Source organism: Nematolebias whitei, chromosome 2 (genome assembly GCF_014905685.2).
Source record: "Nematolebias whitei isolate Nwh7 chromosome 2, NemWhi1, whole genome shotgun sequence".
NCBI lineage: Eukaryota > Metazoa > Chordata > Actinopteri > Cyprinodontiformes > Rivulidae > Nematolebias > Nematolebias whitei.
Window position 1 is genome coordinate 23,684,425 of NC_056499.1, and position 13,656 is coordinate 23,698,080.

The window sequence follows — 13,656 nt, forward strand, 5'->3', positions numbered from 1 at the left end:
CCTTCAAGCAGGAGGAGCGATCAGGAGTTACCCGGAAATAGGCCAGCACCTATGGGTCTGGCCGCTGAGCGGTCCCGCTTAGAGAGGATGGGTCTCCCTCAGGAGGTAGTGCGCACAATCCAAGATTCACGCGCTGCATCTACCACAGCCCTGTACACATCAAAGTGGACAGCTTTTCAGCGCTGGTGTACAGAGAAAGGTTTAGAGGCCACCTCATGTCCATTAGGTGGCGTGCTGTCCTTTCTTCAACAGCTGATGGATAGGAAGTTGGCATTCAGCACGATTAAAACATACGCTGCAGCCATCTCTTCCTGCCACGAAGGGTTCGGGGACAGAACAGCTTTTAACCACCCGCTGATGAAGCGGTTTCTAAAAGGTGTACAAAGACATAGACCGGTTTCACGCTCATTAGTTCCACAGTGGGATTTAACGCTGGTCCTGCGAGCCCTGATCAAGGCTCCTTTTGAGCCTCTGGATCAAGTCTCACTTAAATTCCTGTCTCTTAAAACAGCCCTGCTGCTGGCTTTAACATCCGCTAAGAGGGTGAGTGATTTATCCGCCCTCTCTGCCGCTCCGTCATGTCTCAGAATCCAGGCTGACGGTAGTTCAGCTGATTTAAGACCAAATCCAGCCTTTATGCCTAAAAGCATCACGAGCTCTTTTAAATCGAGACAGATATCGTTGGAGGGATTCTTCCCTCCCCCCCACAGATCAGAAGAAGAAGCATCTTTTCATCTTCTCTGTCCGGTGCGGGCGTTATCGTGTTACATAGCGCGCACAGCTGCAATGGGTCAAACTCAACATCTGTTTGTGCATTATAGAGATGCATCCGCAGGCCGCCCGTTATCCACCCAGCGCTTGTCACACTGGCTGTGTGAGGCCATTTCTGAAGCCTACAGAGCATCAGATCTAGAGCCTCCTGTCAATCTCAAAGCACACTCAACCAGGGGTATCGCATCTTCGACTGCTCTGCATAATGGTATGTCAATGCAGGACATTTGCACTGCGGCTGCATGGTCAACACCCTGCTCATTTATTCGCTTTTACCTACGTGATGTAACGGCTCGTTCCATGACACATTCTGTCCTTAGTGCTCTAACAGAATGAATATTGTTGTTCTCATGGAACTCTGTTTAAACTCACATCTGTCTGCATGCATTACAGTGTGAGATGTTGTTATCAGCCACAAGTTGTGTCTGTGATTTTTGGTTCTATTGTCACTAATCAGTTCATGACTATTGTTACCAATCAGTTCATTGTTCAATAATCAGTTCATTGATATTAATCTGTTTATACTGTTCAATCATGAATCAGTTGCTTCATGCCCCCCCCCCCCCCCCTCTTTTTAATATCTTCCCCGTTGAAAGTTTTTCCGGGGCATTCATGCTTGTCAGAACGCATAGTTGCACAACATGCGTCTGTGCATGGCACACAATTACGCGATGCGTAGTTATGCACATGGGGAGCTGAATGACAAGACGTTTTTTGGGCAAGCTTCCGCTTCTTACTGTGTTCGAATGGACCCAGTGAGGCGAGGACCACATCCGCTTCGCCCTTAACCCATCAGCGACAGCCTTAAAGGGCGAAGCCTATATGACATAGAACGTTGGTTACGTACTGTAACCCCAGATTCTATGAATATAGGCGTAGCCCTTTAAGCGTCGGGCCTCACTGGCTCCTGAATAGCTGAAGAAAAGAATAAGCTATTTGGGAGCAGATTACCCGCTCTTAACGTAATTTATACGGATCGGGTGGGGCCCACACAGCAGGTGGGCGTGGACTAATTTTTTCAGTACGATGCTTGCGCATAACGGGATAAACCCATCAGCGACAGCCTTAAAGGGCTACGCCTATATTCATAGAATCTGGGGTTACAGTACGTAACCAACGTTTTGGAAATTCTACCCATCTACTTTTACTTACTCTTACTTTAAATACATTTTATAAGAGACATTTACTTTTGATACTTAAGTACGTTAAATGTCCGATACTTTAAGACTTTTACGTAAGTAATCATTTTAAAGGAGACTTTAACTTTTACCAAAGTAATTTAATGGTAAGATACTTGTACTTTCACTGAAGTATCACTTTGAGGTCCTTTATACAACACTGCTCCGATCTGAGAGATGGTGAGTGAACCAGCCAATGGTATGATCTGAGAAACCAATTTCTGAGAGCGTATGACATAAGGTGTCATGATCCACAGTGTCAAAAGTTTTAGACAGGTCTAAGTAGCGTGCAGCACAATAATCCTTAGCATTAAAAACCTTCAGCGAAGCAGTCATTGTGCTGTGTTGTTTCCTGTAACCAGATTGATGGGACCAGATATCCTTAGTGCTCGCAAACCACACGCCTTCCCATAAACAACATTCCAACCCACCAGGTTTTTGTCTAGTTTCAGCACTTCAAGACAGGTTAGACCCTGTACTCTTCCAAGAATCCTGAGAATCTTGTTGCCCTCAGGACCCTCAGGGCTCTCTGTTGAGGTGTGACCAGATTTCTGACATTAATTCTGGGGACATTTCCAGTTCGGAGACAACAAAAAAAAGTAATATTATCCAAATGAAATTAAAAAACGGCGACAGTTACGGTTTCACGTATTTTTACAGATCACGTTTAAACAATAAAAATCAAATGTAGCAGCAAAAATGTATCTCGCTGTTGTTAACATTTCCTAAGAGTAATAAAACAAATAAAGTAATAATAGTAACAGAGTACTATAACTGGAGGTGGGGGTACACTAATGTAAGTGAGCGTGTGCATGAATGTCAACATGTACATACAGAGGTGCTTGAAAGTTTGTGAAGCCTTTATAATTTTCTATATTTCTACATAAATGTGACCTGAAACATCATCAGATTTTCACACAAGTCCTTAAAGTAGATAAAGAGAACCCAGTTAAACAAATGAGACAAAAATGGTATAAAATTTATTCATTTTAAAAAATACAAAACAATTCCATAACAATATAAAAAAGATACAAGAGATTTAAAATGAAAGGCAGCAGAAAGAAGAAAAAATCGTATTATATCTGCCCCTTTTTTCAAAAAAGTAGTTCAATCATAATAATTTTCAAGTAACAGAACAAAATGAATAACTCTTTTTAATTTTTCTAATTCTAATACAAAAAAAACACACTAAGCTACTTCATATATGTTTTTTTTTTTACAATTCAGCTTTGATCTTTTTCTTAAATGTACACATTGACTTGGCATTTTTCACATCACTCTCTAGAACATTCCACAATCCAACTCCTTGGATTGAGGTAGACCTTCCCTTCAGACTAGTTCTGAATTTTGGTTTGACAAATATCTCTATCCCCTTAAGATTATAACAACTTTGTGGAACTTCAATAACTTCAGTTGATAAAATAATGTGCTTGATGGGTGACAGTAATGCTTTCTGGTGATAATTCTTACAGCTCTTTTCTGTAAAATAAAAATAGGTTTTGTAAATGTTTTACACACTTTCCCCCAAACATCAATGCAATAGATTAAATGTGGAACAATGATTGTGTTATACAACATGTACAGAGCTTTATCATTTAATAATTCCCTGACTTTGTATAGTACTGCAATAGATTTAGATATTTTTATTCTTACAGAATTTATGTGATTTTTCCATGTTAGCTGTTCATCAATGATTACACCCAAACATTTCATCTCATTAACTCTACAAATCTCAACACCCTCAATTTTAAATGGATCATCAACAGTTCTCTTTTTGTTACTAAATATCATGTAATTAGTTTTATCTTAATTTAATGATAATTTATTAAGTTTAAACCAAGTTTGTATTTGATCAAATTCTGTCTTCATCAATTCCAATATCCGTTTTATATCTTTACCCAAACAAAAAAATGTGGTGTCATCTGCAAAAAGGACACATTTATATGCGTTATACTTGTCACTTGTCAAAATGTTATACTTGGTCATTTATTTAGTGAGGAAAATGATCCAATATTGCATATTTGTGAGTGGTAAAAGTATGTGAACCTCTAGGATTAGCAGTTAATTTGAAGGTAAAATTAGAGTCAGGTGTTTTCATTCACTGGGATATGATCATGTGTGAGTGGGCACCCTGTTTGACTTAAAGAACAGGGATCTATCCATTGGCATCAGAAGTATTTGGAATGTGGGAGGGACACACTGGTGGGGAGATCCTCTCCCAGAAAATTTTGAGTAAAGTAGATACCATTTCCTGCATGCTGCTGTATTTTAACGGGTTGTTAAACATCTATACATACATAAATAAACACATAATTCAATATCTATTTTAGAGAACTCTGCACACCAAGAAGCAGCCTGACCAACAGCTCTCCTTGTGTGAATAGAGCATGCTCTGCTTCTCTCATGCATCCCAACACAGCCAAGTCAAAGTCCTGACCTTGATCCAGTCTTATTAACCTTAATGTTGTGGAAGGACCTGAAGTGAACAGTTAATGTGAGGAAACCCACCAACATCCCAGAGTTGAAGCTGTTCATGGAGGAATGGGATAAAATTCATCCAAGTCTGTGTGCAGGACTGATCAACATACTGGAAACATTTAGTTGTAGTTATTGCTGCACAGGGTGGGGCATCACACCAGATACTGAAAGCAATTCACATACTTTTACCACTCACAAATATGTAATATTGGATCATTTTCCTCAATAAATAAATAACTAAGTATAATATTTCGTCTCATTTGTTTAACTGGGTTCTCTTTATCTACTTTTAGGACTTGTGTTAAAGAGCTCACACACTTTCAAGCATCACTGGATGAACATGTTCACATCCATGCACAAATTTACGCACATTCATTTACATTAGTATACACCACCATCCCAGTTTTAGTACTCTGTTACTACTACTATTACATTATTCATTTTATTACTTAGGAAATGTTCACAACAGTGTGGAGAGGCATATACCTGCTGCTACATTTTATTTTTTATTGTTTAAACATGAATAACTATGTAAAAATAAATTAAACAGTGTCCCCATTTCTTATTTTCATCTTGATAACATTTAATTATTTTTTGTCTTCGAGATGGAAATTACCCCAGATTTTATTTCAGAAATCTGGTCATTTTAAGCTTCTATCACTTAATTTTTGCCACATCAAATATGGCGGCGACATCGATTTACGATTAAGCGCTCAGTGAGGCGTCTACAATATATGGCTGCGAATCTCGTCAGTTTTGAGGTAGTTTTTATTTTGCTAGAACTTACCCATTTAAATTAGTGCATTTGAGCAGTTCTACAAAATTCACATTTTTAGAATGTTATTTAAGTCATGTCTTTAATATAAATATAGCTGGTATTCATTCAACCTTTATTTATACTGGTTAGTCTCATTGAGTCTTGAGGGCTCATTTACATGAGAGAACTGTTTGTTTGTTTGTTTTTTAACTAATAATGATGACAAAATAGGCAACAATGAAAATAGTAAACAATCATAAAAGAAAGCATTTAAATTGAAAAAGTAAATAGAAGAAAAGTATATATTAAATTTAAAAAAAAAACGTCAAAAATGCGGTAAGTATATCCGAGCTTTTCTCAGGCCTTGAACGCATCATCTCGTTTGCGAATCGGGTGCGGTAAAAAAAGTGTCAAAACGTCATAAACACGGGCAAGCTGATGCGTGCACAGCAGGCGGTCCGCGTGCACGCACATTTTCCAATGTGTAAGCGTAGTGTTTTACTACATTTGTGAATCATGTTGTAAGCATACAAATGTTGTTCTACGAGTTTGTGAAACGAGTTTACAACAGGTCGCTCTTGTAAATGAGTCACTGCGGCTCAATGACACTAGCCTGTATAAATAAAGGTTGAATGAATGAACGAATCTTTTTGACACCAATTGCGCTCCATACAAGGAACTACACTCCAACATGGCTACCAGGTGGGGGATCTGCAGCGCAGGGAAGATCAGCCACGACTTCACTGTGGCTCTGAAAACTCTTCCAGCTGAAGACCACCAGGTAAGTCTGTCCACACGGCCACGGAGAGACGCGTCAGAACCCTCCATACAAAACAAGAGTCTCCACCGGAGGTTCTTCTGACAAAACTGTGCCTCAGCTCTGTCCGCAGTCAAAGTCAAGTCAAAAACAGTTTCTGATTAAATAAGAAATAAGAAACATGTTGTGCACGTGCATACAGTGGCTTTCATCCGATTAAAACAGACAAATAAACTAAAGAGAGCGACCATGCTGCTGTCAGCATGTTTCAGCAGCTTTACTATTTTACCGTAATTGACATCATACAGGCGCATCTACATTTTTGCAGTTTAAAACCAGGTCATGTTTAAAAAAGAGAACCGGTTCTCAATTAACCTGGTCATAAAGCTCATAAAAAATATTAGCCCCAAATATTCAATGTTGTTATTTTTTTTAATTTTTTTTTTTTTTTAAGAGAGTCATTATAACCTTAAAAGACTGGAAATGTTTGTAAAACCTCCATTTAGAACTAGAAGGAGCGCTGCGTTGTAATTCAGGGAGTAGGACTTTGCAATAGCCTTGATATCACCATAAACATTTGTAAAACAATTTATACGTTTAAAAAGATGATTACGTTAAAGTTGTTGGGAAGGTATAGTGCAAGGTAGGATATTCATTCATTCAACCTTTATTTAGACAGGTTAATCCCATTGAGCCTGGATGACTCATTTACAAGAGAGTATAAGTGGATATATATATATATATATATATATATATATATATATATATATATATACACAAACCGGATTCCAAAAAAGTTGGGACACTAAACAAATTGCGAATAAAAACTGAATGCAATGATGTGGAGGTGCCAACATCTAATATTTTATTCAGAATAGAACACAAATCACAGATCAAAAGTTTAAACTGAGAGAATGTATCATTTTAAGGGAAAAATATGTTATTTCCAAATTTCAGGGTGTCAACAAACCCCAAAAAAGTTGGGACAAGTCCATTTTTACCACTGTGTGGCATCCCCCCCTTCTTCTTACAACACTCAGCAGACGTCTGGGGACAGAGGAGACCAGTTTCTCAAGTTTAGAAATAGGAATGCTCTCCCATTCATGTCTAATACAGGCCTCTAACTGTTTAATCGTCTTGGTCCTTCTTTGTCGCACCTTCCTCTATATGATGTACCAAATGTTCTCTATAGGTGAAAGATCTGGACTGCAGCCTGGCCGTTTCAGTACCAGGATCCTTCTCCTACGTAGCCATGATGTTGTGATTGCTGCAGAATGTGGTCTGGCATTATCGTGTTGAAAAATGCAGGGTCTTCCCTGAAAGAGATGACGTCTAGATGGGAGTATATGTTGTTCTAGAACCTGAACATAGTTCTCTGCATTAATGGTGCCTTTCCAGACATGCAAGCTGCCCATGCCACAAGCGCTCATGCAACCCCATACCATCAGTGATGCAGGCTTCTGAATGGAGCATTGATAACAACTTGAGCTATCCTTGTCCTCTCTGGTCCGGATGACATGGCATCCCAGTGTTCCATAAAGAACTTCAAATCGTGACTCATCTGACCACAGAACAGTCTTCCATTTTAAATGACCCCTGGCCCAGTGCAAACGTCTGAGCTTGTGGAGCTTGCTTGGAAATGGCTTCCTCTTTGCACTGTAGAGTTTCAGCTGGCAACGGCGGATGGCACGGTGGATTGTGTTCACTGCCAATGCTTTCTGGAAGTATTTCTGAGCCCATTCTGTTATTTCCTTGACAGTGGCATTCCTGTTTGAGGTGCAGTGACGTTTAAGGGCCCGGAGATCACGAGCATCCAGTAGAGTTTTACGGCCTCGACCCTTACGCACAGCGATTGTTCCAGATTCTCTGAATCTTTTGATGATGTTATGCACGGTTGATGATGATAACTTATGTCTTTGCTATTTTATGCTGGGTAACACCATTCTGGTATTACTGCACTATCTTTCTGCACAACATTGGTGGAATTGGTGATTCTCTTACCATCTTGGCTTCTGAGAGACACAGACACTCTGAGAAGCTCTTTTATACTCAATCATGTTGTCAATTGACCTAATAAGTGTTAATTGGTCTTCCAGCTGTCCGTTATATGCCCAATTTCCTTTTTCTAGCCACTTATTGCTACTTGTCCCAACTTTTTGGGGATTTGTTGACACTGTGAAATTTTGAATCAACATATTTTTCCTTGAAAATGTTACATTTACTCAGATTAAACTTTTGATTTGTCATCTATGTTATATTACGATTAAAATATTGACATTTGCCATCTCCACATCATTGCATTCAGTTTTTATTCACAATTTGTTTAGTGTCCCAACTTTTTTGGAATCCGGTTGGTATGTGTATGTATATATATATATATATATATATATATATATATATATATATATATATCAACTTTTATTTATACAGGTAAATCCCATTGAGCCTCGAGGACTCATTTACAAGAGAGACCTGATTTCAACAAAGAAAGATGACAACAATGGACAACAGCAACAACAATAAACAGTTATAAAAAAGCATACTGCAGTTTTTTTTTTTTTTTAACAGATAGGATGGCTATAAGGAAAAGGTAACAAAACAAAAAACAAAACAAAACAAACAAACAAACAAACAAACAAAAAAAAAATATATATATATGTATTGTAGTGTGCTAAGGGCTAGGTTAGCTGCCCTTGACTACAATATATTTAAATAAACGGGTTCTCTCTTTTTTGATTTAAATTACTGCCATGTGACCGAGGTAACTATGCGTGGATTGTTTAATCAGTGACATGAGACGTTAATTTCCTTTGACCCATCAGAATAAATGCGGTCATTTATTGAACAGAATCAAAATTTAACATCAAAACATTGTACACTTGATTAGCTGATCTGGTTCTGATTAATAAAACTTGGCACGTTTTACTTAATAAGACAACAGGACTTGACGAAGGCATCTAGATTACTGGCAAAATAGGAGAGTTTAAAGATGGGAAATGAAGGAGTTTAAATGGAGAGAAAATATGGATGAGGGAAAGTGTGTTGACTAGGAATGGCACCCTTCATCCGACCCCAGCTCAGCCCCGGTACACTCGGTGCGTGGCGACTCGTTACCTTTGCAGAAGATAGGTTAGCTCCGGTACAGAGGTCCATTTCAACGCTACCTTTCAGCGTCTCCGGTCAGGATGCCTGAGAATCGTCCGAAGTAGTGACGGTACTCCGTTCAACAGAATAAGCGTCCTTAGAAGTTGTAGGGCGTTACGCCCGGGTGAGTTCACAGCGAGGTGCTGTGACTCCAGCTGGGATGGACGGACCCTCGTCTCATGGTCAAATCCATCAGCTATTGATTAAATCTGAAAGTTCCTTAGGAACTCTCAGGAATACTTCAGTCAGAGATTCCACTCAGAAGTGGAGGACTCCATGAAAGACTGAAGAAGACCCCAGGAAGACTCCGGTCAAAGACTCAAGAAGACTGAAGACTGAGAAGTTCCAGGAAGTGTGGACTCTTAAAGAGTTCTCACTTCCGGTCACTTCAGGACTTCCTCATTGGTTGAAACAACCAACAGGGGGTGGTTCTAGTGATGTCAGAGGGTCATTACAAGTCAAGAAAACAGCAGGAATGTTTTAGAAACGTCCAGTACAGACAGAAGACATGTTATGTCGAAGTGAGGCCAAGCAGGTTCCAGTAGCTTCTTATTTACCGTCTGCTAGGTTTAAAAACAATACACTTGGTTCTAATAACTTCTTTCTGACTTTCGACCGACATCACTACTTCTCATTTCAGACAGAAGATCAAAATGCATAATTACTTTGTAACTAGACATTTAACTTGATTTCTAATTTAAATGAGGATTAAAAAATCGTTAATATTGTTTCACAGTTGATTTAAAATGAGTGGTTCACTTCAACATTTAGAAATGGTATGAACTAAACACACTTTTGATTTATCAAGATATTGTAAAATAGTAATGATAATATAAAAGAAGAGTGTTCTTTCAATTGATTACTTCAGGATACAATTAGACAGTCTCTGGATGAGCTAATTTGTATTTCTGGATTCAAATCAATGAAATAACACTTCCTGTCCCCTGAAGGTCCTCAGAGGCAGGTTTTGGTCGGAGGCCGAGTTCACTACAGTATATATGTGTATATATATATATACATATATACATTTTTTTTGATGAATTTGTTTTGTTTATTTTAAATGAATGAATAAATTAATTAAAAAAAATTGTAAAAATAAAGGTCAAATAAAATCAGTTTAATAATAAATCAACTTTTTGCTGAGGAAACAAATAATTAAGGGAAACAACATAAAAGCAGCATTTAGGAGTAAATTCACTGCATCACAAATACACAATATTTTCGTGGACACATTGTTTTTGTGCAAGTTTGTAAGTGGCATAGTGGTGTCACTAAGGAAATGTTGTTTTTAAAGTAAAACATCTATTGTACTGAATATTGCTCAAATGTTCATATATGCAGTTGGGATATGTGTCAGTAATGAGTCTGTCATTAAAGCAGGGTTTTAGTAATTCATGTGTTTTCTCAGGTTGTGGCTGTTGCAGCTCGGAAGTTGGAGGATGCTCAGGAGTTTGCCAATAAACACGGCATCCCTCGATCATACGGCAGCTATGAGGAGCTGGCCACTGATCCAAACATAGGTCTGAGTCATTTTTTACGTATTCCCTGCTATTTCACTTAAACGTAACAAAAAAAAAAAAAAAAAAAGAAAAGTCCTTCAGACTCAACTCTGTTTTGTGTCTTTGGTCGTACAGATGTCGTGTACATTGGCGTTATCCACCCGTACCATCTGAAGACCTGTTTGCTCTTTACAAACGCCAAGAAGAACGTGCTGTGTGAGAAGCCTCTGGCCATGAACACCAGGGAGGTGAAAGAGATCCTGGACTCTGCTAAGAAGAACAACGTCTTCCTCATGGAGGTAAATGTGGAGCCTACTGAGAGTCATTCACAAAAAACAGAACCCTACAATGTAACTATATACAGTTGCTATGTCCGTGTTCTTCAGGCTGTCTGGACTCGCTTTTTCCCGGTCTCTGTGGAGATCAGGAGGCTGCTCGCTCATGGGGAGCTGGGTGAAGTGAAGATGGTCCGATCTGAGTTTGGCGTGTCAATGATGGACGTGCCAAGAGCAACGCAGAAGGAGCTCGGTGGAGGAGCGTTACTGGACATTGGCATCTACTGCCTGCAGCTTGTATGCATGGTGTACAATGGAGAGAAGCCAGAGAGCATCCAAGCTACAGGGGTCTGCCTGGAGACAGGTGATAAACCAACAGGATGAAAACGTTTGTCGTGTAACCTCAGAATATGTGTTCCATTATGTGTTTTCTGTTGATTTTATAGTCTGCAAGCAATTGTGGAAAAAACTGGAACATTAAATATATTTTAATGCAGTTTGCTCCTGACAAGCGCTAACGTGCCATTCCACAATTATCAATAACAGCAGATGTGACATCATCCCCAGAAACTTTGGGGCTTGTCAGCATGCATTTTAGTGAATTTCATTCTGGCATTTGTGTGTTTTTCTTTAAGCAGTGGAACCCTCCTGAATTGTCTTCCTCTGAGCTCATTTTCCTGTAAAATGTGACAAATGGTGAAATCAGAACCTTGGAGTTCAGCTTGAGTGGTATTGGATGTTTTCATTGGCTTTTTCCTATTATCCTCACTATCTTTCTAATTAACCAGGGGTTGCATTAAATCTTGCATCGACCTCGTGGGAGGTTGGCTACAGTCTCATAAACCTTATATACTTTTAATAATATTGGCATCTGTTGTCAGAGGAACATGACGTTGCGTGGATGTGGTCTTGGAGCTTCTACCTTTTAACACAAATATCGATAATCTACTTTCTGAGCTCCTCAGACAGATCTCTTACCTTTGCTTTCTAAGGTCCATGTTGAGTGTGGCGCACACAGCAACACCAGACTACCCAGTGGCATGTTTGTTCCCTTTAATTAGATTGAATGGCTGATGAAAAGCTTGAAGGCACCTGTTATACTTATCTTTAAGGGTACCAACAAGTTTGTCTAATATTTATCATAACTTTGTAAAATAGCATGTCATTTATTTTGACAGTTTGTGTGTTTACTCCATCGCACTTGATTTGAACTTTATTACTTTTCATGGGAGATAAAACATTGTTTCAAGCTGTTCGTGCACCTGTAATTCCTCACTGACTGGTTAATAGAGTTTAAAATCTGCTCTCTGAGTCAGCTTTTACTTCTTCGACACTAACAGGGCGAGATGTTTGGGATAATTTTTAACCAGCAGATATGTTAACAGCTCATCTTGTAGGTTTGTCCCTCTCGTCTGGAAGCGTGATGGTTGAACTGCTTCAGTCGAGTCAGTTTCACATGTCTTAGTTTTACCATCTTTTCATTGTATCCTAATTGGAGCCCGTCCCATTTGAAAATTTCGGCTATCGTCAGTACAGATATTGGGAGGGGAAGGCTAATGTTTTTTTTTTTTTTTTTGCAGAGAAGTAAAGATTTCAGGCAAACAATGTATTTCATTGAGGACAACAAAGATAACATTACAAACACGGACATATATTTACCTCTACATTAGATTTATTGTTCTGGGTAAAGTTTAACAAGGCAATAGTCTATGCTAGGTTATCTAAACGTTAGCTTGCTAATTTGAGAGGCACTTAGCTAATGACAAGCGGGTTGGAGGATTGTCAAGTCAAATTTATTTATAAAGCACATTTAAAACCGCAGCAAGTGCTTAACAATAAGATCAAGGTGGTAATTTAAGACTAATAAAATATAATAACAAGATGTAATTAAAGCATCAAAAATAAAATCATTAAAACAATGAGAAACAATAAGAAACAATGAAATACTTAATCAAATCACATTCTATGTTAAATGTCAGTGAATACAGATGTGATTTTAGGAGAGATTTAAAAACAGGGAGTGAAGTGACCTGTCTAATGTTGAGGGGCAGATTGTTCCAAAGTTTAGGGCTCATGACTGAAAATGCTCGATCTCCTCTGAGCTTCAGACTGGTTTTTGATACAACCAAAATCAGCTGATCAGATGATCTCAGCGCTCAAAAAGGAACATATGGTTCTAGTAGTTCAGAGAGGTATGAGGGTTCGAGGCCATTTATGTACTTAAAGGTCAACCGGATAATTTTAAAATTAGTTCTGACATGTACAGGGAGCCAGTGAAGGGAGGACAAAACTAGTGAAATGTGCTCAAACCTACGAGTTCCTGTTCATAGCCGAGCTGCAGCAGTTTGGACGAGCTGGAGATGTGAAAGGGACACCTGACTGACCCAACATAAAGCACATTACAGTAGTCCAGCTGGGTTGTAATGAATGCATGGACTATTTTTTCAAGATCAGATCTGGTCAACACGGACTTAAGCGTAGCTATCTGCCTTAACTAGAAGAAGCTTTTTTGTAGAACAGTTAATCTTAAAGTCAGAGTCCAAAAAAGTTCAATCTGGTCCTCTGGACATTCAAAAAAACAAAAACAAAACAAAGCAAAAAAAATGTAGAAACGTTTCGTCTCTCATCCAAGAGACTTCCTCAGTCTGAGGTGCTGTTTTCAGCTCAGTCTCTTAAATAGCACCTTCTCAGGGTGGATCAACCAGTTTGCTGCTGACAACCAAAACCAGCTGATCACATGCTCAAGAAGGACCATCAGCCTAACAATGAGTCATTAGCACACTGATGGCTGTTTACT

At 38.8% G+C, this 13,656-nt stretch overlaps 1 protein-coding gene across 1 annotated transcript in view; it reads left to right on the forward strand.

Moving 5' to 3' along the window:
• Positions 1–5,871: 5,871 nt before the first annotated feature.
• Positions 5,872–13,656, forward strand: part of LOC119430127 (trans-1,2-dihydrobenzene-1,2-diol dehydrogenase) — an 11,443-nt gene continuing 3,658 nt past the window's right edge. The window contains exons 1-4 of the mRNA XM_037697564.1: positions 5,872–5,965; positions 10,494–10,605; positions 10,720–10,883; positions 10,971–11,223. Of these exons, the coding sequence (XP_037553492.1) occupies positions 5,876–5,965; positions 10,494–10,605; positions 10,720–10,883; positions 10,971–11,223 (619 nt within the window). The 5' untranslated portion in view covers positions 5,872–5,875. The remainder of the gene's footprint in view (positions 5,966–10,493; positions 10,606–10,719; positions 10,884–10,970; positions 11,224–13,656) is intronic.